The sequence below is a fragment of the Plectropomus leopardus genome, chromosome 14, assembly GCF_026936395.1.
Source record: "Plectropomus leopardus strain MGB_pleo_1.0 chromosome 14, ASM2693639v1, whole genome shotgun sequence".
Taxonomy (NCBI): Eukaryota; Metazoa; Chordata; class Actinopteri; order Perciformes; family Serranidae; genus Plectropomus; species Plectropomus leopardus.
The window spans coordinates 2,242,740-2,270,232 of NC_142189.1; the positions used below are offsets into that span (position 1 = coordinate 2,242,740).

Below are 27,493 nucleotides of genomic sequence, written 5' to 3' on the forward strand. Positions count from 1 at the left end.
TTTTTTGTTTCATAATTTTACATTTAAAATTATTACAATTATAACTAGAGTTTTTTGGACATTTTTCACTATTTTTTTTTAAAATTATATTTAGAAATCAATCAATTTTTTGCCTCAGTTAACTCATTTATAATTAAGGTGCTATAAATAAAATTCGTCAGTCTGATCTCCTCGGAGATGTCGCGGGAGATCGGGGGCCCTGACGGAAACGGCCCGGCCATCTGTATCCTCCGCTCCACGTTATCGGTCTGTTTTTTGTAAAGCGCTCTCTAAGATGAGGTCATCTGCTGTGCACGCACGCAGCACACCTGACCGGTCGATCTCAGCTGTTTAACAATCCCTAAAACGTGGGACTGAATCTGAACTTTGCTAAAAATGTCTGCTGCTCCTCTTGGTGGCATCAGCCTGCTGTGGTTATGCTGAGACTGCTCAATGCTGAGCTCCATTGAGAAGAGGTTTAAAGGGGTTGAATGCCTTCTGCTGAGGCAGGGCATCTACCGACCACTCTTTACATGCCCTCTGGCGCGGCCCGCTGGCCTTTGTGTCACCCAACAATGATGGCAGCCGAGCTCCACAGCCGGGGACGGAGCATTGTCCGGCTCGGCCAATGGGAGGCCAACAAACAGACGTTTATGTCATGTGTGAGTTTCTGTGCGTGTGTGTGTGTATGTGCATGGTAATGCAAAGGTGAATGCGTGTGGAGTCTTTCACAGCCAGCTTTTGCATCTGCTCTGTGACGAAGGGGAGGGGGACGTCACACAAAGAAGGAGCCAATCAGACATTAGCTGTTTGGATTTATGCCAGGGTTTTTAGGCTTGTAAGACTTTAGTACAAGTGGCAAAAGCCAGTTTAAAAAAAAAAAAAGAAAAAGCCGGCTGAGACGAGATGCCCTATACACCGTCTGGCTTTTTCTGTGACCGGCTGATCCGGGAACGAGAGAGGAGAGACGGGGAAGGGTCTCTGAACAAGCCCCTCCGCTTCAACGGCCAGGACTTCGTCGCGCTGAGACAGGAGTGTCTCCAGAGGAAGTGCCTGTTCGAGGATGACTCTTTCCCGGCCACCGTGGAGTCTTTGGGCTTCAAGGAGCTCGGACACAAGTCCAACAAGGTCAAGAACATCGTCTGGAAGAGGCCCAAGGTAGGAGTGGGGTTAGAGCGGGGGCTCGCTGAGGTTAGATAAAGAGGGATGGAGCACACGAGAGGTTATTTTTTCATACTTCAAACCTGCTGGAAATCTACCTGCTGCGGTGGGATTTTACCTCGGAGACGCCTGACGGTCCTGCAAGGATGGATTGGAAGTCAACAAGTGTCATAATGCAGATGTTTCCTATTTTTTTCTCTCTCTAACGGATGTTTTATTTCTCATTTTGGCTCTCTACCTTCAGGGACAACTAATTTAGTCCCTATTTTCCCAAATCTCTCAGTCTAAGACTCACAGAAATCTGGTTGATGCTGGTTAACTGTATTTGTTGTCTGCAGGAAATCTGTGAAAACCCTCAGTTCATTGTTGGAGGAGCCAGTAGGACAGACATCTGCCAGGGAGATCTTGGTAAATTATGCTTTTTTAAAAAAATTACATTAAAAGTGTCATTTTGTGAAGCTGAAGTGGATTTAATTGAGATTTTTTTCTGCACAAAACGACAAAAGAAGGAAAGTTTTAATGATGACTGACTGAAATCGACCTCAGTTTCAGGCTGATGAGCTAAAATCATAAGAAAAACACGTGTGTGGGATATCAAACGGAAGAAATCTGCCACAAAACACCTGCCATTGTTTGGTGGTGTATTAACCCTTTGAAACCCAAGCAAATTTCTTTCTTTCAAAACATCGGATGAAGTTACAGGAAAATTACCTTAAAATTAGCAAAAAAAAGGTAATAACACACAAATAAATAAATAAATAAAATAGTTAATGACTATAATAATAATTATTATTTATTAATTAATTAATAATCATTATTCTAATTATTATTGATATCATTTCTGAACATTTTTTAATTATCATTAATTTCTAATAATTAGAAATAATTCTTAATAATTCGAAACTCAGTGACTGAAGCAAACACACACACAGACAGAGTGACGCGACTGTACACACTGTGTGTGTTCATCGCTCTGTGTCAGCTCTGAGCGCTAACAGCGGAGCAAATATCCCGTGGATCCCCCGCACGCGGCCTCTCGGCCTGCGGCGGCCTCCCCATATTGTGCTTACTCTTTTGGAAGGGAATCCAACCAGCAGCACTTCTCATTGTTGTTCAGTTCAGGCTGCAAATAAAGGGGGACCAGAGGGACAAAGGTCCTGGCAGACTCTGTTAACAGCTCCCTGTTGAAAAACTTACATTGTTTTCAGTAACACGCTGTCACACACCTGGACAATCAGAAAACACCGAGGTCAGCACTCAGCGGCCGCTGTTTCCTCCAGCAAAACAAAAAAATGTCAAGCAGAGAGTCTTTGCTTTTGGTGCGAGTGAAATCGTTAAGGTGCACGCTCTTTAACAGCTACGTTCTTCATGAATGAAGGAAAAGACGACATATTTTCAACTAAATCCACACAGAGGGAAACTGGGAAAATTCACCCCAAATGTCACTAAAACAAGCAGAGCAGCAGCACTGAGAAAATGTGACCTCTGAACCCTTTGAAACCTGGCTCGATTTCTTTAAAAAAATAAACACATGTGAATAAGGCAGTAGGCTCAAAAGAAGAGATGACACAAAAATAAGCAAGAAATTCATAAAAAAGTCAAGAAAACTGCAATAAAATTAGACCTGAAAAAAGTGGAAAAACTGTAAAATAATTTTGAATATGTAATTATGATCAAATATATTGTTTTTAAAAAAATCCCTGGCTTTTTTTTTTTTTTTAAATGAAACTACAAATGTCTTGCAATTTGTGAAACATTTGGTACTAAGTTGGTCATTGCCTGTTTCCCATGGTTTTGTTTTGTTTGCTGCAGCAAAGGAAGTGATGTTGCTGCAGCTTTAAAAGCATTAAATATGGGCGAAAAGGAACAGAGACTGACACGTTTAAGATAAAACAAGCAGGAAATTGCACAGTTGCTTTTGTACTGTTGAAAATTATATCTAATTTTTTTAAAAAATGTCTTATTTGTGTAGCGAGCCCGTATTTTGGCCCTGTCATTGTTGGTTATCATCAGCGTCTTTGGGATTGTTTTTCCCATCAGTTTAGATTCAGAGTAAGTAACTGACGCTTGTTTGATCACAAAGTGAAAGTGAAGTGAAAATGTCTGAGTGCTGCTGCTCCGCTCCTGTAAACATTGATCTTTGAGGATTTATGAGTTGTGCACTCTGCTGTTTTTCATCAGTCCTAAAACGCTGCATGAGAGTTGAACTGCTGTGATAATCTCTGTTAAAGTTGTGATCATGTGACTGAAGTGATCTCCTGTGTTCAGGTGACTGCTGGCTGCTGGCTGCCATCGCCTGCCTCACCTTGAATGAGAAGCTGCTGTATCGTGTCGTTCCTCAGGAGCAAAGCTTCTCGGAGGGATATGGAGGCATCTTCCACTTCCAGGTCAGAAACCACCATCCAATCACAGTCCTCCATTTAGCAGCTCGTCCTCCTTTAAAGGAAAACTTCACCCAAAACACGATCATTTGTATATTTTTTGCTCACGGTGAATGAAGAATCCAAAACCAGAGAATTCTTGATGAACTGAAGTCATAGCGTCCGTGTTTAACAACAGCAAATATTATATCAAAAACATAAACATTATATCAATACATAAAATTCTCTGACAACTGTTTCAGGATAATTCGAGTCTCGTTTATCCAGTCGGATGCTCAGTAAAATATGCATTATCACTAAAACCATACAATTAAAAAAACCTCAGGCAGTAATAGGTAGCTCAGAGCTGTACTGAGTTGTATGATATAGATGTTTTGTTTTGATAAAGTTTTGTTGTTGTGTTTACTAAAAGAAGTATTTCACTGCTGGAAAGGTGCTTTCTGCTGTAGAAAGACATAAATACTTTTGAAACTGGTGCAACATGACCAGAGGAAACAGAGAAAAAAGGACTGTGGCTTTCACTTTAGCTCAAAAGGTAGAAAACCTACAACTACCAGAATGCAATGCGCTGCACTGGACCGACAAACGGTCTTGATGTGACATAATGCGAATTTGTCCTTGGACACAATGGCGGCCTGCTGTAACAAATGATCTCATATTCCAGTTTAACAGCAAACTAAACCATGTTTCTGAAAACATTTTAGGGGAGAAACAGGCAGCGCTGTAACATGATCCTGCTTTATATTTGACAAGTTTTGCCATTTGATGGCAGTTTGGTCGAAGTTTTTGAAAGAAAGAGAGAGAAAGAGAGGGTCGGGTGTGTCTCTTTATCTGTGTCTTTAAAGAGCCCGACCGATTTGGGACTTTTGAGACTAATACAGATTTGAATTGAACCAACGAAACTCACTGAACATGACTGACATGTTTCGAGTCATCCAGCAGAGTTTCACTGTGGGGAGGATTAATATCTCTGGTTTTATGGAGGAAGTTTAACACAGTTCATTGACACATACGACCTACACTGACTTGATACAAAGCTGGTTGAAAATCAGCAAAGTGTCCCTTTACTTTTGTCAGGTTTTCTGCACGAATTCAGTCATTCAAGTATTTGAAGGAAATGTCCAAATCTTCTCATCCGTGATCCTCAGTGTTGTTTCTCCTCCTTCTGTCCGTCAGTTCTGGCGTTATGGCGACTGGGTCGATGTCGTCATTGATGACCGCATCCCGACTTTTAACAACCAGCTGGTCTTCACCAAGTCTGCTGAGAGGAACGAGTTTTGGAGCGCCCTGCTGGAGAAGGCCTACGCCAAGTGAGTGCTCAAGTATTTTAGTCTGCAGTGGAACTTTTTCATCGTGGCTGTTTGCAGTCACTGTATTCTGAGTCTTTACACGGAAACACAGTTAGACACTACAAATAGAAAGCAACTTTTTTTGTTTATTAGGCTGCAGATTTGTGATTTGCGTAGCTACATGCAGATTATAGCAGTTTTTACAATTTCTCTTAACATTTCTTCTGTTACAAGCTGAATTTGTGGGCTGCAATCAGTGTTTGTCTCTTATAAAATGTCCAGTTTGGACACACAAACATGCTATTCAGGCTCAATAATTGGAGGGTGCACATATAGCAGCACATATTACAACACAGATCATGTGTCTTGTGTGCTCCTCCGCTGTCAGGCTGCACGGCTCCTACGAGGCCCTGAAGGGTGGAAACACCACCGAGGCCATGGAGGATTTCACCGGCGGAGTCACTGAGTTCTACGAGATGAAGGAAGCTCCCAAAGAGCTCTACAAGATCATGAAGAAAGCTCTGGAGAGAGGCTCCCTCATGGGCTGCTCCATCGACGTGAGTCACACGTTTTACATGTAACTGTGACGTAGACGATGAGGACTGTGAGCCGCAGGTCAAAGGAAAACTTCACCTGCAGAATGATCATTTCTACATCAGTCATCACCCGTGTTAGGGTGAATTTATGGTGAAGACTTTATTTTCTCATATGCCTCCACGGTGAGCAAAGAATCCAAACATGGAGAAAAATCTTGATTAGTTGAAGTCATATAGGTCCACATTTAACCCTTTGAAACCTGCATTAACATCCTTTTTCTTGTGCTGCTTTCAGATGATTTTCACTTGAATTTAAACCTTTAAACTTTGAGCAAACTGGTGCGATTTTTTCTTTAAAAAAAAACACAGGAAAAAACGCAGCGAGCAACTTGGTCAGAAATGTTTCACAAAGTGCAAGAAATTAATAGATTTAGAAAACTAATTTTAAAAAGTTAGGGAAAAATGTCCTGGGAAAAAGAAAAAAGTTAGGGAAAAAATAATTATCTTAAATATGTATTTAAGATTATGTGGCAAAATTATTATTATTTTTAAGCCTTTTCCAGGACGTGTTTGCCTTGTTTGTTATGTTGTTTTTATTATTTTACTATATTTTTTATTTTTTATGCTAATTTTCTTGTACTTTTTACTAATTTATTGCTAATTTTGGGTTATTTTTTTCCTTCTTCTCATGTTTTTGAAAGAGTTCAAACCAAATTGACCAACTTGCCAAGAATTGTCCAACAAATTGAGACAACCTTGGGGTCTTTTTTTTCTGGCTCATTTTTAGGCCATGTCTTGTGAAATTTCTCATTACCATCTCATCACGTTGATTTTAAAAATAAGAAATTGTGCAGCATGTTTCAAAACAAAGTGCTGTGCCATGTTGAACAGAATTAAAACACTTCAGGACTGAAATGGGCCAAAGACAAAAAAATACACAATTAAACTCATGCAAAAGTAAAACAAAATAACTAACAATGATGATAATGAAACACAATAAATTGGTGTGCTTGCATTTATAAAAAAAAGTTTTAGACGTTATTTTTACAGTGTCACTGATTCTATGAGCCACAGATCTGATATATTTTTTAAGAGTTGCATGTTGAATCAAATGCTGATTGTGTTTACAATATTTTGTCTATAAATGGAGAGAACATGTGTGTTTTGTGTGTCTGCAGTCCCTGGTTCCTGCTCGCTTTGAGACTCGCACTGTGACGGGACTCGTGAAGGGTCACGCCTACTCTGTGACGGCCGTGGAGGAGGTAAAACTGCTCACTCACACACGCACAGGAACAGAGGCAGTAAATCTGAGTTGAATTAAATGTGCCTGTAGTGAACATGAGGAGTAAAAGAATCACATTTATCTACACAAAAAGACAACAACAACAGAAGTAGCAGCAGCAGCAGCAGCAGCAGCAGCAGCAGCAGCAGCAGCAGCAGCAGCAGCTGGGTGTTGCTGCAGAGAGTCAAAGAGTGTATGCAGAGCGTGGAGCTGCTGATATAAGCTCAGCCCACAGCCTGCTTTCAATCACTAATCAGTCCTGAGCTGCACCTGAAACACAGAGCACGCACACACACACACACACACACACACACACACACAGACACACACGCAACATGACTGGACACAGGATGACATGAATGTGAGAGTCCAGCTGGCAGGGAACGTCCCACAATGTTGGCTCCTCATAAACTGCAATAATGTTTTAAAGAAAACATTTGAACCTAATGATCAATGAACAATTTAAAGTGTCTCTCTTATGCTCATATTCTGGACCATATTTGTGTTTTGGGGGTCTACAACAAAAGTTTTACATGCTTTAAAAAAACGCACCGTGTGTCTCATACTGCCCTCTGCTGCAGCACCTCTGTCTGAAACAATCTGTCTGGGCTTATGTCCCGCCTCCAGAGGAGCCCAGCAGGGCCGGCTCGAGCCATTTTGGTGCCCTATCAGCCCCCCAAACAGCAGCTTCTCAGAGACCACAGCAGTCTAAATTTACAGCTTCAGAGAGATGTGTAGATGGCAGATTAGAAGCTCTTCTCCAGCAGCTGCTGGGAGCTTCTGCAAAAGTTTCCAGAGTGCATCTGGACAGTTATAGAGGACATTAGCCGATTACTGGACAAGTAAAGACATGAACCTGCAGCAGACAGTGTAGGACAAACACCTGCTGCAGTGCTTCAATTATTTCTTAGTTGTGATTGTTCATTAATAAAATAAAAGAGGATGCACCGCAATTAAACAGTAACACATGCCCAACAATACCAGTAATTATCTGTCCGTATTGGTCAGCTAATTTCAGTACATTACTGGGTAGAAAGAGCAGCACTAAGCAGCAGCAATGAACTATATAAACGCTGATTTTACATTCAGATGATTCATAAACATTCATCAGTGCTTAGCAGCTATCACAGCATCATTATCTAACGTCATTATGTAGCTTTGCTTGATTTTAACTGAGATAGCTCGTACAAATGAAACATCTTCACACAAAACAGCCTTTTTTATGTTATAAAAGAGCGACATCCTTGCGTCTAGAATACCACTTTTACAGCGCCGTACAACAAAACGCCGCTTTTAACGCTGTAAAAAAATCTGTTAAAAACAGTGTTTTTCTTCATTCTAATTAGCCCTTTCTCCCGTTTTGCATAGTCAGTCAGTTCGAAGTTTCTGTAGCCAATCACTCAGAGTAAAACCAGACCAAATCAATGGAAAACAGTATGCATATCCGATAATAAAAGGTGAATGAAATATGCTTAGAACAAAGCCGAATGGCCGGGAATATCAGCATTGTATCATTTAAAACCAGATAAACCACCGTTACGTGGAGAAAAAGTGAAAGCATATTTCATTCACTGTGTGTGAAGAAAGTTCAGCAAATGCCGCCACATAATATCACTGGATTAAATCCTGACATTTCTAACTAAAAAACAAAGAAGGGGTGAATGTTGGAGACGTAAAGCCGATTTTGTGTTTTGCTACAGTGCAGACCGTCTCAGCACAAGGAGTCTAAAGTTCGTCTGGTGCGTCTCAGGAACCCGTGGGGCCAAGTGGAGTGGAACGGCCCCTGGAGTGACAAGTAAACCACCTTCGCTCTAAATTTGATTACCAGTCTCACTTTTGTGCTGCAGAGGAGCTTGATGAACGCATAATGGCTCAGGTCTTTTGTGAAATCTGTCGTATCTTTTGGTAATTTCTCCAACAGCTCGAAGGAGTGGGTCACCCTCTCCAAGACTGAAAAAGAGAAGCTGCAGCATCAGAGCGCCGAGGACGGAGAGTTCTGGTGAGAGGCACATTTTTACAGTTTGATGCAGCTGTGAAATTTTAGAAGGATTTCATGTTTATCTGCCAAAAAATATCTGAATTTTATTTGGTCTTTAGGGTTCAACATGAACAGAAGGAAAACGTACAAAAAGGCAGCTATATGGACTCAGCTTTGAGTTTTGCTTAACCCCTTGAAACCTGAGCAAACTGGATTAATTTCTTTTAAAAACATGGGAAGAAGGTGGCGAGCAAATTGACAAGAAATTATCAAAAAATCAGTAAGAAAATAATAAGAAAATCGTATGAAAATCACCCGAAAATAAGCGTCAAAAAATTGTAAAAAAAGACATTATTATTATTATAATTTCCTTTTTTTTCCCTTTTAATTGCTAATTTTCAGGTCATTTTCTTGTATAGGTCTATTTTTCATGAACTGATTGATAGATAGATACATGGATACACACAGATTTTTTTCTGTAACATATTTTAAAATAGAAATCTGAAAATATTTCCCCCTTTTGTTGGATAATATCAAATAATCCCCTCCCAGCTAATTTTCAGGTCATTTTTTGCTATTTTTGCATTTTGCTGGATATTTCTTGTCATGTTGCTCGTTTTGTTTTAAATACTTGTGAAAAGCATCTGAATGCCTCACAAAAAAATGTTAGTGTTGATCGAATTGTGAAAAGGGTTAAATGCTATGCTTAATTTTTTAAGTTTTAATGATATTTTGAGGAATTCGGGAACTGCACTGTGGTGAACTGTGACGTCAGATATGAATCAGATACACGTCGTGTCCTGATCTCTTCAGGATGTCATTCGAGGACTTCAAGAAGAACTACACTAAGATCGAGATCTGTAACCTCACCCCCGACGCCCTGGAGGACGACAAGATCCACAAGTGGACGGTTTCTGTGAACGAAGGTCGCTGGGTGAGAGGCTGCTCCGCCGGGGGCTGCAGGAACTACCCAGGTACCTCAGGCGGCACCTTTCCTCTAAAAGACAACAAAAACAAGGAGAAGGAACATGTAAATAAATACCTAAAAATTGGAGCATATAAAATACACGAATAAATGGTTAAAAATTGGGGGGTGTGCATTAAAAGACAATAATAGTAGTAGCATTTTTTTTACTTTTTAAATTTTATATATATATATATATATATATATATATATATATATATATATATATATATATATATATATATAAAACACTAATTTCAAAAAGTAGAAATATCATCCTAAAATTAAAATTCAAAAAAGATTAGAAATGTCAAATGGATGAAAAAAAAAGCCACCTGTGAAATGAAATCCTTCAGTAAAAACATTGATTAAAAAATGTCAGATGGATAAAAGAAAAAATCCAAACTGGAAATGAAATCCTTAAATAAAAAATGGATTAAAAAATGTCAAATGGATTTTTAAAAAGAAAGGCAAATGTGTAATAAAATCCTAAAAAGGAAAAATGGATTTTAAAAAGCACTTGACACCTGTAAAAAACTTCCCGCAGACACTTTCTGGACCAACCCTCAGTACCGCCTCCGTCTGCTGGAGGAGGACGATGACCCCGAGGACAACGAGGTGGGCTGCACCTTCGTGGTGGCTCTGATGCAGAAGAACAGGCGGAAAGAGCGAAAGATGGGAGCTAACCTCTTCACTATCGGATTCGCCATTTATGAGGTTTCCTCTTTTTTCAAAAACTGTTGTTTTCATCAGTCACTTCGAAACAAAACAAAAAGAGTCAAGGATGAAAAATACCAAACCTTCCTTTCAATAACTTAAATTAAACTATTTTTGAATTTATTTATCCTTGAATGAGACAAAAACTGATGTTTCCTCTTTCTCTCTGCAGGTGCCAAAGGAGGTAAGAAGGCTGTGAAGAAAACCCTCACAGCAGCAGCAGTTTGCAAGTTTTTATTTAATTTTTTTTTGGAGACTTTGAGAAGTTGTAATATTATGAGAAAAAAGTCGGAATATTACAAGAATAAGTTTACGAGAAAAATAAGTTGTAATTTTATGAGAATAAACTCATGAAAAATTGTTATTTTACGAGAATAAAGTAGTATTTTTATGAGAAAAATACTGTGTCACCACACAGTCGGCAGGTCGCCTGCTGACCGGAGCTCGCACCTGTTTTAAAGTTTGCTGGAAATATGTTTGTTTTCATAATATAATATTCCCTTTCTCTTAAAATATGACTTTATTCTTTTAAAATTATGAATTTATTCTCATAAAATCACAACTTTTTTTCTCGTAAAACTTAATTCTCGAAATATTACAACTTTTTTTCTCATATTATTATGACTATTCTCAAAATTTCGATTTTATTCTTGTAAAATTACGACTTTATTCTCATAATATTAAGCATTTATTATCCTAAAATCACTTTTTTTCTCGGAAAACTTCAACTTCATTTTTGTAATATTACGAGAGAACTTTATTCTCGAAATTCCGACTTTATTCTTGTAAAATTTTGTAATACTATGACTTTATTCTTGAAATCTAAATCTAAAATGTTTTTATTTAACATGGCCCTAATCATCTGTTGTAGTTTTCATACATTATCTTATTTTTTAACATGATTTCTCGAACTTTGTGTTGTGACACTCCAGATGCACGGGAACAAGCAGCACATGCAGAAGGACTTCTTCCTGTTCAACTCCTCCAAAGCGCGCTGCAAGTCCTACATCAACCTGCGCGAGGTGACCCAGCGTTTCCGCCTGAGCCCCGGGGAGTACGTCATCATCCCCTCCACGTACGAGCCTCACCAGGAGGGAGAGTTCATCCTGCGAGTCTTCTCCGAAAAGAAGAACACCTCAGAGTGAGTGGGTGAGGGCGTTAGGGCGGCCTGCAGGGGGCGAGCTGGGTAAGAGGCGGGGAGGGGGACGCCACCGTTTTCCTGTTAGAATAACACGCTTTAATATGTTTGTTAGATGCACTGATGTGGATGTTTGTTAGCAGGGCTGGGTACTTTAATACAACATGTATCACAACCATTTGGCTGTTTTTAGAGGATACTGAAAAGTTAAAAAAAAAAAAAAAAAAAGATTGATAAATGTCGGCTTCAAAAAAAACATCAAAAGGTTATTTTGAGTTTTCATGGATTTTTCTTCAGGAACATGATTAAAAAACGAGATGTGATTTCCACCACAAAGAGTTGCAACTACAATCAATTAATGATTCATCTGTTAATTATTTTTTAAATCTTTTTTTCAGATAAATCAAATATTTCATTTTGTCTGACCAACACTTGCCCGTTAATTTATTGTGGATTAACAAACTAAAAAAAAAACATTTGAGTTTTAAATCTGTTAAATTCTTGCTCTTAGTACAACATGTAGGGCTGAAACCAACAACTATTTTCAATGCAATTAATCTCTGGATTAATTATCTCAATCAATCAATAAGTTGTTTGTTTTATAATCATCAGCAAAAATCTCGGAGCTTCCCAAAGCTCGAGTTGACGTCCACAAGTTCACATTTAAGAAAGAAGAAAATTGGAATCAGAAAGTTAAGTTTTTTTTTCTTAAAACTTTACTCAAAACAAATTAGACATTATCTGACAATGAATTTACTTTGACAACTAATCGATTCATCGTTGCAGCTGTAATTGTACGTGCAAGAAGACGTTAAAAGCCCAAATTGACAGAAATAGAAGAATTCAACTAAATTAGTTAGCTGGGCCAGTTCTGATCCCAGTTTAAATAAAAAAGTATTTAATTACTCTGTAACTGTATAAAACTGAACGAAGCCACCTTGATATCACCAGCTAGTTTGTGGACTCCCGTTTTGAAGCCTCACGTTTGGCATTTTAGCCGTCACATCTTGTTTTTTTGGAGCCAGAAGTGACCATAGAGGCTGATAGTGTGGAGCTGTGGAGGAGCGAGGGCTGAAACCGAGGACACATCCTGTTTCCTGTCCCTCAAAAACGGCCCCACGCTTAAATATGCGTAACTGTGAGCCTTAATAAAAATATAACAGGTCAGTTGTAAAAATTCAGTCGTCATGAATGTTGAAATTAGCTATAGAGACCGAAATATTTTTGCACCAGTCTGTAAACATGTTTATTCCTGCGGTAAAACTGGACATTTTAACATGGTGGTCTATGGAGCCAGCCTCTAGAGGACATAAGAGGAACTGCAGTTTTTGGCGCTTACACATTGGCATCATTTTTTAGCCTCGGAGATCGATGCTTGTCTGAGGAGTCAATCCAGACTCCAGAATTACTCCTCCTCACATGATAACGCAGAAATTAGAAAATAAGAGTTAAACAGTGTTGTGCATCTTTGTAAGAAATCACAACTGGAGTTTTTTTCATGTGAAAAAAAATGTCTGTGTGTGTTTTACACACTGAAAAAGTCTCAGATGTTATATATGTAGATAATATAATCTACGTTTTGTTTAGCACTGGGAATATCCCGATTATCACAACAAAAACTAAAAATATAGCTAAATGTCGGCCAGTGCCCGGCCCTACCCGATGATATTTATTGTGATTTAGCCGTGAAAAGTTGATGTATCCACCCTCCATGTGCATTTTACAGTGCGGGTTTGTGTGTTTGTTGATGAGGGTGGGGTGTTGGCGGGGGTGCTTGGTGGGTGGGACACAAACCACCAAGAACAAACAATTTTAACGGCGATTTGATTTGTAGAACTGGAAGAAATCGGCCCCAGTTCGAAGCTGTTATGGAATCTTTTTTAGGACAAGCCACCTCAGATTTGGGCACGCTCCGGTAAACTTTCAAAGTGTTCAATACTGCATGTTCAGCACACATCCACCCCCCACCTCCAACCTCCACCCCGACCCACTGCCCCCGGAGGACCGGCCTGCACCCTGACGGACCGGGACCCGGCTGTGGATCCGGCTGTGGGATGGATGTACACAGCAAACATAGATTTAATATTTTCAAGTAATACTATGTAAATATCATTAGTCATAGTTAGTGGCAGTTTACTTAAACCGCATCTTATCCAAAATCAAGAAGAGGACTCTTTCTGCAACCAAGAATGCCCCAAATCAAGAGAAAACTCTCTTGTCTGGAGGAAGCAGCAGGTGGTACCGAACTAACACGTTTTTATCCGCAGCTTCATGAAGTGTTTGTGAATGGTTTTGTGTTTTTAGTCCGCTGTGAGTATGGGACTATGAGCCTTTAAAGAGACATTAACACGATAAACAGATGAGTGCGGGGCTTGTGGTCCAGATGAGATGTTGTTGTCACCATGGTGACTGCTGTTTGTTGGTCTTCACCCAGGGAGATAGAGAACAGGATCGAGGCCGATCATCCAGTGGTAAGTGTCCTTCATTTCCTCCCGTGACTTTGCAGGATTAAGAGGTCCGAGCTCTCTCCCACAGGCCGACTTTTCGGTTTTTATTTGAAATGACTGAGACGCATGAGAGGTGGAGGTAACAAAATTAAGTGATAAAAATGGAGTTTGATGACTGAAAAGTGGAAAACTTTCTCTAATGAGAAGTGCAAATGAGACAAACAGCTGTTTCTTCTCTCACTGGAAAAATATTCAACCGTTCAAATGTCTGCAGTTAGTTTCTATGTATTGTGTGTCTACAAACTGCACGATGGTCCGGCCATCGTGCAAACGCAAAGTGATCATCATTAACCCTTTAGGGCCCGCTTTAATATCACACACAGTCATATCGCTCTGCACGCAAAATACACTTTTCAAAATCAAGCTTTAAAAAAAATACACATTATTGTTTTCTACTTTCATTGAGTTTATTTCTTTTAACCAAAATCAGTTTTAATCCTAATTATCAAATATGTATTAATTTTCAGAATTTTAACCCTTTAAATACCAGGTTTTTGTCACAATGCCAATATGTTTTTAGATGAAAAAGGGTTTTTAAAATTATTTAATATACTACATGCAGAGTAGATTTTTTTTTATTATTATTTCAGTGTCAATGATTAGCAGCAACATTGAATATTGTGACAGTTCACCCAGTGGAAACAGCATGTATTTTCTCCATATACCAAATATGGTACAAAAAAAAAGGTGTCATCAGGTGAAAAACAGTAAAAATTCGAAGTCAAATATATCACTCTGTTTCTTTTATTTCAAGTCAACTTTACTTATCCTTTTTCAATTTGAAAGCATTTTCATCACTTCCTTTTTTTGTTACTTCCACCTTTCATAGAAAACTGACAAAGCTTCTTTTCTTCAGCTTTAGTTTTCTCTTCCACGTTTGCATCCAAACATTTGAAAGCTGTTCTTGCAGAAAAAGCCACAGCCTGGAGAGCAGAACTGTTCTGTGACCAAGATAAACAAGTCACATTTTACCAAAACATTTATTAAAGCTCTTCCTCTGATTTGATCATAATGCTAAATAATATACAAATAATTCCCAAGACATTAAGGCGTTTCTGTGCTGCATAAACAGTTTTTCACAAACATGTTTTCCTTTCACATCCTCTCCCTCTTTTGTCTTTATCTTTTTCTACTTTGTGGCTCGATGACGCCTCAGCCGGCGCCGGCCTCAGCGGGGGAAGAGAGCGAGGAGGACCAGCAGTTCAGGACTATTTTTCAGGAGATAGCCGGCGATGTGAGTACAAGAAGTACAAGAAGACATAAAACTTACTGTATAAAAAATAAACATTTTGTTTTCTTCAAAAAGTTCATCATCATCAGGCGGAAAATAGAAAAAAATGACACCCAGAAATAATACAAGTCATGTTTTTCTGCTCTGATGGCTGTGGGATCAAAAATGTCAGTTTGAATGGGTTTCAATGGAGCATTTTCTGCACTTAACAGTCTGAATGTAACTATTTAGTTTCCACAGTGTATTTTAGACTTATTGTAGGAGCTGAGCTGGAAATTCACTGATTAAACAAAAATACACAATCTTGCAAAAACTATCAAAAAACGAAGAATGCAAAGCACATAAAATGTGCCCAACAGTCTCTAAGGGTTAAAAACCGTCTGATGACTGATGAGCTGCACCTGCGGGGACCCACAGACAGGACTCATCATGCATGCCTCATTCTGCAGAGGAAAGTCCAACATGAACTAAAATGTTTGCACTTAATGCATTTTTGCACGTATTTTCACTGTCTGCAGCCCCGATATGTAAATAGAGACATCAAAAACTGCCTTCCTCAAAACTTACTTCAGTGCGACTTTGATAAATCAGAAACCACCATCATAGATCCAGTCCCAGCAAGCACTTCTCTCCTCTCTCCTCTATCCTCTTACATCAGTGCATCGTGCTTTCTGCAACCGCATTATGTCAGAAATTAATTCTTAAAAACCTTTTTATTTACTAAGACTCTACTAGAAACAGTCGCCCTTTCATTTCGTCCGTTTAGACTGTTTTTCTGCCTCATTCAGTACAACCTCATTTAAGAATTCAAAAGCAACACTTTTTTTGCTGCACAGGTTTTACTTAAATATCTCAGACTATTTGATGCTCTCAGTAGATGCACTGCCAACTATGTCACTGTTTATTTACAGCGTATATTAACATACTTTTTCATCCTTCCTTGTGGTAATTTGATTTTGTTTTGTGTTTCGTGGAGTTGTGCATTTTGATATTGTGTTTTTGTTCCACGTTGTCTGTAACTGTTGTTGCTGTCTCGGCCAGCACACTCTTGAAAGAGAGATTTTTAATCTAAAGAGGTTTTTCTGGTTAAATAAATAAAGTGAACGACATCGGAGACGTCTTTCGTCCCGAAATAAACGTTTAGTTCACGATAAAAACAGCTTTGTTAAATATTTCTACAGTGTGCAGCCAAAGTTGTGCTCCCTCTGTGTGTCGTGTTGTGTGATCAAACGGCACATTTTGGAGCTTCCTTTTATAGCAGGACATCCCCAGACACACCTGTGTGGCAATGATGCGTCTTAATGAGCCACCTGTCAGGTGGATTCATCATCCTGAGAGAGGAGAGATGCTCATTAACACGGATTTTAACACTTGTGACCAAAAATTTTGAGGACTATATCTACTGAGTGCACAAAAAAGTCTGAGATCTTCAACTTAAACCTGAGAAAAATGTGAGCAGAAACAAAAGTGTGATTACGTTTAAAACATGTTTGTGGTGCCTCTAATAATATCACTGACTTAAAAACCACGTATGATCTTTTTTTTAATTGTTTTCTCCAAACACCAGAAACAGCAGTATTAAAACTTTTACATACGCAGATCACTGTTGGTCAAAAGAAGAAGAAAACCTAAATACATTATCACAAACCAAACAATAGACAGTACATGTCGAAGAAGACACCTACAAACATAATCATGTAGAAATATATTAAAAGAAAAAAAGACAATATAATAATAATAATAATAATAATAATAATAATAATAATAATAATAATAATAATAATAATAATAATAATAATAATTTGTAATAATTGCTGAAAATTATAATAAAATAATAATAATAAAAACAGTAGAAAAAATAATAAGTGTAAGAGAATTTGCAAACTGAGTAGTCTAGTCTGGTGAAAACTACTTTCTCCCACACACAACCCCACTCTGCCAATCAAACCCATAATTCCCATAATTCTGTGTTAGCGTCCAGGTTCCCATTTAAGTTGTAAATCAGTTGCTTCTTTAATTTATTTTTTATCTTTGTAAAGCACTGTAACTTGTTTGAGAAGAGTCAGATAAAAAAAGTTGATATAATTATTAGTAGTTGTACTAGCAGCAGTATCATTGTTACGAGCTGAATATATTAACTTGCTGTTTTTTGTGTTAATATTTTTGAGTCAAATTTTAATGGTGGTCTCTTCCCTTCTGTCTACTGTCTCCTCCACTCTGGTCTCTCTCGCAGGACATGGAAATCACAGCCAACGAACTGAAAAACGTTCTCAACAGAGTGATCACCAAACGTGAGTCGGCTTAGTTTAGCGGAGCTTTATTTAATCACAGCATCACTGTCACATTAACGCTCAGTTTAAGCTGCTCTCCGTTTATTTTAAAAGACTGAGAGCTGCAGTAAAGCTGGAGGAAGAAAACTTGTACCAGAAACCAGAGTGGAGCACTTAAATCCCACATTTATATCACAACACAACGCACAGTTACATGAAGACTGAAACTGAATGTAAATCTCTAGACTGAAAAAAACCCGCCAAAACAAATGGCTATACGGTGATTCAATATTTTAAGGTCCTGAGTGTAAGATTTAAGGGATATATTGTCCAAAATGGAATATAATATAATAATATCTACAATAATATCTAATATAGGGAGCGGGTTATTATTTATGGAGAACAGCATGTTTCTACAGAAGCCCAGAATGGACAAAATAAACACTGGCTCTAGACAGAGATATTCAAGTTTCTTGAAATAATGTGAGCATAGGTTGAGCCGAGGGGTACGATGCGATGTGATGCGATACGACATACTTTATTGTCTCCATAGGGGAAATTTGTCTTGGACTCAGTGCTGCACAGATCATGCCTCCACACTTACAACAATAACAAAGTTTTAAAAAATGAAATTTCATTTTTCCTTGATCCTGCTACATATTTGAAATTGAAGGTTGAGTTGATTAAAATCAGCAGCTACTATAAAAACTGCATGAGGTTGCTTGGTGATGTTGCTGCTGGTGGCATCATTCAGTTCCTGCAGAGCATTTTGTGAATTTGTATCAGAGTGTTGTGTCCTGTCGGCTCTGAACAAGGTCCGCCCCTCCAGTGCAACAGCTTGATCCGGGATTTTAGGGGTTAATCATGTCTGTGAAGATGTGTGCAGAGCAGTCTCTGATTCGTTTCTGACTGAGTCTCACTCACTTCTCATCCACTTTATTCTCCTGTGAGTGGACATTAGACAGACGAAGGCTCGGTAGAGGAACAGTTCTCAGTCCAAGTCGGGTCAGCCTCGCCCTGATGCCAGCTCTCTCCCCTCTCCTCGTCTTTCGGTTTCGTTTCTCCCCTCTGGTCTGACTGGCCGCTCAGCATATGCCGTTGGTGGGGATCCTCTCGCGGCCTTCTGCATTCAGTCCAAAACCCCACACAACTTTTCCTGATGCTGATAAGTCATGCTTCAGCAGGATTGGCTATGGAGTCGAAAAAATAGAAAAATACAGCAAAAAAGGAGCAAGAATTTAAGGAGCACTAGCTGCTGCATCTACATGCGCTGCTGTCGTTATAGCAACTTTAGGATGTTAGTTTTTAAAGTGTCCAGTCAGCTCTAAACAGATATAATATGATGTTGCTGTCTTCATCTGCTGTCCTCTAAATGTTGCTCTGCTGCTGCTTCCTCCAGATAAGGACCTGAACACAGAGGGCTTCAGCCTGGAGAGCTGCAGGAGCATGATTGCTCTGATGGACGTATCCTTTGTATCGAGTGCATCGGGCTGGCTGTGTTGTCTGTAGGAGGCACAACCTGCCGAGACCCATGGCAGGGTCTGTGATGGACGCCCACTGGGCCTCGGCCTCACCTCACCTCACTCACATTCAATAATAATTCACTTTTTCACATTCGTTATCATCCAACATGCTTTAAACCTCACGAGAACACACTCACTTATCACACACACCAGTTATGGGAAAGGTTTTCAGATCATTAACCCGCTGAAACCTGGATCCACATCAGTTTTCTTGTCCTGTGTTCAGACAACTTTTTCAATCCTTATGACCTGCTGAAAATTGAGCAAAGCGGTTTGATTTCTTTCAGAAACGAAAAAAAGGCAGCAACCAATTTGGAAAGAAATGTCCCAACAACAATTACAAGAAATTTTACCTAGAAATGAAATGTTTTTTAAAAGAGGGGAAGAATATTAGATTTTTTTTTAATATTGAAAATGTCCAGAAAATCAAATTTTTATGAATAATAATAATTTTATATTTAAAATTACGTTAGAGAAAAAAAGACTTTAAAAAACAAGGGAAAATGTCCAGAAAACCTTTTTTAAAAATGATAATATTTTTATATTTAAAATAATGCTACTGAAAAAAATTACACACACACATATAAATATTTTTTTTCAAGTAATTTTTGTGTTTGTTTGTTTTTTTACTAATTTTTTGCTAGTTTTTGGGCCTTTTTTGTTATGTAGCTTCTTGCCTTCCCTCTTTGTTTTTGAAAGAAATCAGAGCAATTTGCTCAGGTTTCAGAGGGTTAAGTAAAACTGCTAATACCACACAGTTAAAATACTTCATTAAGAGTAAAAGTCCTGCATTCAAGACCTTACTGAAGTAAAAGTATGTATCAAAAAATGCACCAAGAGTTGTAAAAGTATTAATTGTTAAGTAAAATTTGGATGTTTTTGACTGAAATCTCAGATTCAGGCTCTCAGATCGACGATATGAAGCCGGCTGTTTTCTGAGTGACTGAATGTGGTTTTTGGTTTTAACTGCTGGTGTTCAGATGGACGGGACAGGGAGACTCAATCTGCAGGAGTTCAGACATCTGTGGAATAAGATCAAACAGTGGCAGGTGGGGATGCACGTCTCGCTCTCATTTTGTAGTTTTATATTTTAATCTTTGGCACACAGTTGTAAAGTTTGATTTACCTGCAGCAGAGTGATGCACATCGAGTTCACACTGGCTCTTTTTTAGGGAATCTTTAAGCACTATAACGCCGATCAGTCCGGCAGCATCAACAGCTACGAGATGAGGAATGCTGTCAACGATGCAGGTAATAACTCTTCTAATTACATTCTCTGTGTTTTACAAAAAACATAGTTTTTTTAACCCTATTAACCCCTTGAAACTTGGAGCGATGCCGTTTTTCTTGTGCTGCTTCAAATGCCTTTCACGCATATTTAAACCTTTTGCAAATTGGTGCAATTTCTTTCAAAAAACATAGGAATAAGGCTGTAAGTAACTTAGAAATAGATGTTTCACAAATTGCAATCTGCAAATAAGCAGATTTTTTAAAAAAAATTAAAAGCTAGGGAAAAATGTCTTGGGGGGGTGGGGTAGGAAAATATATATTTGTAATTCTTTTAATTAAATTATTTTAAAGATTTATAATTTTTTTTTTTTTTTAAATCCCATTTCTAAAACCTAATTTTCAGGCAATTTTCATGTGCTTTTTATCAGTTTCTTGGTAATTTTTAGGTCATTCCTTATGCGGTTGCTTATCGCCCTCTTCCCATGTTTTTGAAATAAATCAAGTCAATTTTATTCAGGTTTCAAGGGGTTAAAAAATAAACAATGGTCATATTTTTTGTCTTGCACTGGTTTTGAGATACTTGTAAAATTTCTCTAGATATCTCAAAACATCACCAAATAAAAAAAAAGATATCTGAACAGTCAGATAGTGCCAGGGATTTTTGTAATTTTGGTAAACAGACTTTTTGCTGCTGAAAATTATTTTAAAGGAATACTTCACCCCCCAAATGACCACTTATATATCTATTACTCACTCCATCTGTGAAGAAAAGTTTTTCTTGCACGTCCCAACAGTGAACGAAGAATCCAAAAACAAAGAAAATTCTCGATGAATTGATTCATTGGGGTCGACGTTTAACAAAAGCAAAACTATATAAAGACATCTGTTTACAAACTCACACACAATTCGTGCAGGATAATCTAAGGCCATGTTTAGACAAGGCAAGCAAGACCAGCAATGTGCCTCATTAGGTAACGCAGCACACGCGTGCAGATCGACGGAGAGAAAAGTGACAACAGCAAACGACACAGAGCCGTAACATCAGACTCCATAAACAGCAGCTCTCCTCAAAGCCAGACTGAAAATAATTTCATTTTACCTCAATGAACACAGCAGCTGCTGCTCTACCGCCTCGATCAGTTTGTGTGTTTTTATTATTGTTTGACTTTTATGAATCTGGAGTTAACCCTTTAAAATCCAACATCAAACAAAAACAAGCTAACTGATCGAGGCAGTGGTAAACCAGCAGCTCCTCTCTTCGACAAGGTAAAATAACTTTTTGGCTTTAAAGAGACAAACAAAAGTTCCTCTGTAAGTTCAGCTCCTAGTCTGAAAAGTGTGTGTTTGTAGGTATGTTTCCATTAACCCTCAAAATGCACAAATTGAAACTGCGAGTATAAAATATGCCCCATTTATTGCAAAAAGTTTCAAACTCACATGAGGTGGTATTTCAGGTGATTTGAAAAAGCCATATTTTGCAAAACTGCAATGAAAACCCTTTTTAATCTTCACATGATCACATGATGCTATGGCTATGTGCTCGTCAGTAGGAACTGGCTCCCTCATGATGCAGCAGGAGCTACATAACAACATATGCATCATATAACTCTGAGAGAAAGTTTTTAACCCACAATTCCTCTGTGAAATCGTGGACTATCAGCTCCCAGAAATCCCTCATATGTGGCCGCTCCCACGTATAAGGGGCTCGCCTTTCCATCACGGCTCCATAACACGCCTACGTGGCCTTAGATTGGAAATAATGACGGCTAGTTCGGTGGCTGCAATAGAAATAAAGCTGCTGATGTTTTGAACATCCATCGCCATGGTTACTGGGATGTTATCACCAGAGGAGAAGTCACAGAACATCACTCAGTGGAAACACAGTCGGCTCACCATTATGTTTAATCGACATTTTTGAAAATATCGCTATAGTTTTGCACAAATCTGTAATGAAAACCAGCCTCTTGAAGTACTGAGCAAACGTCTGGATAAATATGACTTTCGATTATCAAAGTCAAGTCAAAGTCAAAGTCAGATTTATTTGTCAATTTCTTCACATGTACTTGACATACAAAGGAATCGAAATTACGTTTCTCACTATCCCATGCGTTGACAGATATCAGACAGGACAGGGCAAACAGTAAAGTGCACAGGCACAACAGGGTTAAAAATGCTGCATGAGTTGTGTGAAACAGCATTTAGTTTTGCTGTTGTTAAAAGTGGATCCTGTCGCTCCAATTCATCACCAATTTTCTCCATTTTTGTATTTTCTCTTCACTGTGGAGGAGTGTGAGAGAAACACAAAATTATACAAATTCAGCATAAAACACAAATGATCATTTTGGGTGTGAAGTATTTCTTTAATGCTCTATTTTACTTTGAACTGTTTATCTTTTTGCAAACTTTGCAAGCTTCTCAGTCTGACCCTGAAATATAAAAACGGTCTCTGAACGCAGACGATGTTTATCAGTTTTGGACTTATGAGTCTGTACGACCTCTGAAATGTCATTTGTTTGATGTTTTCTACATTTTAGACTGATGACACTGAATCATATTTTATGACATAAACATGCATGTTTGTGGATGAATTAATAAATATAAAGTGTGTGCTGCAGATGAACTTACGGCTTGCTCTCACCCTCTAAATGTTCTCTTCGCTGTACAGTCATGTGTCTTGTGTCCCGCTCAGGCTTCCGTCTCAACAACCAGCTGTACGACATCATCACCATGCGCTACGCCAACGAGAACATGAACATCGACTTCGACAGCTTCATCAGCTGTCTGGTCCGGCTCGAAGCCATGTTCAGTAAGTCACAATCAGACACCATCACCGCCTGTTTCTGCTGAGCTGCACACTCTGACTCACTGTTCACCTCTGTGAGTTTCACCACAGCTCTGCAACATACTCGTGCATATGTGCAGTTTTTATACCCTTATGTGAAATTTTTAAAAATCTTTTTCTATATTTATCACTAAATTCTTAGACAGTGTTTTTTTAACACAGTTTTACTGTTTCTGAGCCAGTTGCAACATATTTTCGTTCTAATGTGCGCTGTTGTCTTTAGCTTGAATGACAATAAAGTCGATCTAAGTTTAAGTTGGAAGAGATGGGCGGCATTTTAATGTTACGAGTGTTTAAACAACAGGCTGATGGCTGTATTTCCCGTTTTTTTTAAATATATATATATTATTTTATTTTTTAAATATCTTATAAAAACATATCAAATTATAATATATATTTAATCCAGGTCTCTCTGCATGGACAGCAGTTAACATTAATACCATATTACACTTTACATGTGATCACAAAATCATATTTTATATGTGAATTATGAAAAGCAGTTTCTCACCATTAACCAAACATTGACTTTTGTCGCCATGTTTATGCATTTATGACGTCAAGACGGCGACTTGTGTTATAAAATAACGTTTTTATCAGTGTTAATATACTCGCCTGCAATGCTTTAGTTCAAGGTTTGCTTGATTTCTGCAGCTAACAGATGCCTGAACTAAAATGTGCAACTACTAAAAGTAAATGAGAGTTACTAGGAACAAAATAATTAAATGTTTCATTTTTTACAGTTTATTGTTGACACTGTTTCCATGTTTCCACCATTTCTGCTCCACTGAAACATCACAACTCCGCAACATCAAAATTTCACAATTTCCCACTCGTAATTACGACTTTGGAGGGCCGTTCATCTATTCGTAACGTAAATACAATATTTCTGAGGAGCACATGAAGGCAGCATATCGCTGCTGTCACACACATCACAGTCAGAAAGTACACACCTGTGTTTTGGGGGATAGCAATATATTTCATATGGAGAAATAACAAAAAAAAGCACGTACTGCAAAACTCAAAAAACATAAATAAAAGAATAGAAAATTTGACAATAAAAATGTCAAAATATTTTAAGAAAATGTGTAAAATATTTGTAAACATGAAAAAAGTTTGGAAAAAGTTGAGAAAGAGCCTTTATTTTCTATTTTTGAAGATTATACTTATAATGCAGCCACTATCAGCGGTGCATGAGAGAGGGAAACGAGCTCACCTGTGTCTGACGTCATGAAGCATCAGCTGGTGGTAGTTTGGTGTCCTTTAAGTGCTCACACGTATGTTGATGCTTTTTTCTCTCCAGGGGCGTTCCAGGCCTTCGATCAGGACGGAGACGGGACCATCAGACTCAGTGTCCTGGAGGTGAGATCCACATCGGCATGTGACACGCCATAAACTGCACTCGGTCACACAGTTAATGGGGTTTTTTGGGCAGCTGATTGTGCTGTTCTGCTAATTACTGCATCCAAATGAAGCTTCAACCTGCAGCAATTTTTTAAAAATATATTTTAACCCTTTGAAACCTGAGAAAATTGTTTTGATTACTTTAAAAACACACACACACACACACACACACACACACACACACACACACACATATATGTATATAGCTACTTGGCCCAAAAACTAGCAAAAAAAATTAGTTTAAAAAAAATGGTCACAAGAAAATTACCAGAAAAAAAACCCCAAAAATGACCTTGAAAAAGTGCTGGAAATATTTTTTATATATGTTTGTAATTATATCATATTTTTTTCTGAAAAAGTGATTTTAAATACAAAATTATTAATTTATATTTATTTCAAAAATAGATTTTCTGGACATTTTTCTCTATTTTTTGCATTATTTTCAACATTTTACGATAAAATTTCTTGGAATTGTTGGGACTTTTCTTGCTGAGTTGGTCATTGCCTTTTCCCACGTCTCTGAAAGAAATCAAACCACCTCACTCAGTCATTTCATAGAGCTTGTAAAGGTGTCTGACCACAGCAAAAGAAAACTGACGTGGATCCAGGTTTTAGAGGGTTAAACTCGCTCTGTAACTGGACGAGTTGGCTGGTGCGTTTAATATGACACCAGACACCATTCGTGGGGCTGTGCTCTCTATGTGGCTCATTGCTTTTTTAATTCATGTTTTCAAAAGAAATCAAACCAAATTGCTCAAAGGTTTAAATACCTGTGAAAAGTGAAAGGTGCAGCAAAGCAAAGGGTTAATTCATTACTTGGTAATTGTACATTTGAGCATCATAGTGCAAAAAATTTGCAAACTAAATTCCTTATCCCAAATGAAAATTGAATGTTTTATTTATTTCTTGTAACGGTTTTTCTCCTCGTCTCCCTCCTCAGTGGCTCCAGTTGACCATGTACGCCTAAAAAAGGCCCATCTTCCTCCAGGTGAGCTCCACTCCACACGAGGACCAGACCTGCCAGCCTTTACCTCAATACTCAGTGTGGCCGATCGTCGTTAGCTCTCATCCACTTCACCTCCAGCCCTCCTCCTCCTCCTCCTCCTCCTCCTCCTCAGCGCTGCTCCTTCTCCTCTAAAATGTTCAACATGCTTCTTCCATTTCTCTCTTTCTTCTTCTCTCTGGGTCTCAGGCCTTCTGCATTTCTCGTCCTTCAGTTATCAGTCTCTCCTTTCAGCCATTAGCCTTTTTTTTTATTTTAAAGTCACTTGTCCCGTACTTTTTTCTCAGGCATCAAACACACACAACCTCTTTTTTTCTGTCACAATACCTCACAGTTCTCCAGTTACATCCCCCTCCTTCTGTCTTCTTCTGTTACCAAACTGAGCAGCTGTACTCGTCCCATCGCTCCCTCCCACAGTTTCTTTCCAGGCCTCCTGAACAGACATCACTCTGCTCTGCTTCCCCCAAACACACCCCGTTTTTAATCTTTATTTTTGTCAAGAAAACTCTCCTGCTGGACTTTTTGTGGACCTCAGAGCCAGTTTTACCCTCACTGGTGTCTGTGCTGGGTACGAGCCGTCTCGGGCTCCCTGGTGGACAAACTCAGGCCTCTCACCCCCCCACCCCCCCCTCCCCGCCCCCTGCCCCTGACCACTGTCCCGTCTTTCAGCTCTTCATGTGGATGGATGAGATTCAGAACTGCGGAGCCGACGAGTTTTTACTTTAACGCCGACGTTCGAGGTTAAAAAGATAAAGGATTTGAAAGAATATGGCTAATGGGTTGGACTGCAGCTTTTTTGTGATTTTTTTCCTATTAAGGCTTTGGTCAAATGAGTGTACTGCATTTTTAACAATTTTAACCAAATAAATAAATAAATGTGTAGTTATTGGTTTGTTACCAGTAGACTCGATGTGAAAATTTTTGAAGCTTTGAAATGTAAATTGTCCTCGTGAAGTTTATTTAAAGGTTCAGAGTGAAGGATTTAGTGGCCACAGAGATCTCTTTCTGTCCGAAACACACAGAGCAGCTGATTTAAACCAGTAAAAACACTGAATTCACAAGTTTCACTTCACAAATCAGTGTTTTCCCAACACTGTTGCTTACCTTTTTTTCAGGAGGTTTGTACAAGGAGCTGACTTATCCACAGAGGTGTCTTCCATCCAAAAAAACCCCAAAGAAACCCAGACCATGTGATTTAAAGCAGTAAAAACCCTCTCAAACCTCTCCTCACACTCGACCAGCATGTTTTAAATCTCCTGCTCCGACACAGCTGGATTAAACGATCAGTCTGTCATCAAGCAGCTTCAGGAGCTCGAACGAGTGATTTCAATCAGCTGTGTTTGAGCAGAGAGACCTAAAACATGCAGGACAAGTGGTCCTCGAAGACTCGCTGGCCACCACGGTTTGGCCTTTTGGAGATGGCCGGTGGCCCAGCGGCAGCTAATGTGTGCACAAAAAACATTTTTGTGACCCAGACGTTCAGGAAGAACTGATTATTAATAATAATAATTTTATATTTTTTATATTATTGTTATTATCTTTTTCTTTTTTTCCAAACAGACAGATCTGATGATTTAAATGGTTCAAAACACTGAATGAAGAAGTTTCGTCTTAACAAAAAAAAGTGTTTTCCCAACACATCATGCTGAGCTAATGTGTGCAAATTTTTATTAAGATCCAGATGTTCAGGAGGATTTTACCAGGAGCTGATGTCAATAATAACAATAATCATCATCATCATAATCACAATTTTATATTTTCTATATTATTATTATTATTATCTCTTTTTCTTCTGTTCTTTCCAAAACAGACCGAGACAGATTCAAATGGTAAAAAAAAAAGACTCGTTGCAGAGCGGCTGCTAACTACTACCTACTAACTACCTACTAACTACCTACTAACTACCTACTAACTAACTACCTTCTAACTCCTACTGATGTGAAAACGTGAATGTCCCGATCTATCAGCATTTGTCCGGCTGGCCGCCAACATCGTCAGTCGATCTTTGGTTGTATTTATGTTGTTGATGTCAGGACGCTCGGCCAACGTCCATTTGACGTA

The 27,493-nt window shown here is 38.6% G+C and overlaps 1 protein-coding gene across 1 annotated transcript; it reads left to right on the forward strand.

The window, feature by feature from the left end:
- Nucleotides 1-676: 676 nt before the first annotated feature.
- Nucleotides 677-26,335, forward strand: capn3a (calpain 3a, (p94)). Its single transcript, XM_088087283.1, has 21 exons — nt 677-1,137; nt 1,479-1,548; nt 3,409-3,527; nt 4,698-4,831; nt 5,199-5,367; nt 6,525-6,608; nt 8,329-8,423; nt 8,550-8,627; nt 9,420-9,580; nt 10,118-10,287; nt 10,460-10,471; nt 11,220-11,428; nt 13,860-13,896; nt 15,089-15,166; nt 17,397-17,454; nt 18,833-18,906; nt 19,937-20,005; nt 20,129-20,207; nt 22,876-22,992; nt 24,329-24,387; nt 25,370-26,335. The coding sequence occupies exons 1-21, from the start codon at nt 886-888 to the stop codon at nt 25,394-25,396; spliced, it is 2,151 nt and encodes a 716-aa protein (XP_087943409.1). The 5' UTR covers nt 677-885; the 3' UTR covers nt 25,397-26,335.
- The last annotated feature ends 1,158 nt before the right edge of the window (nt 26,336-27,493 follow it).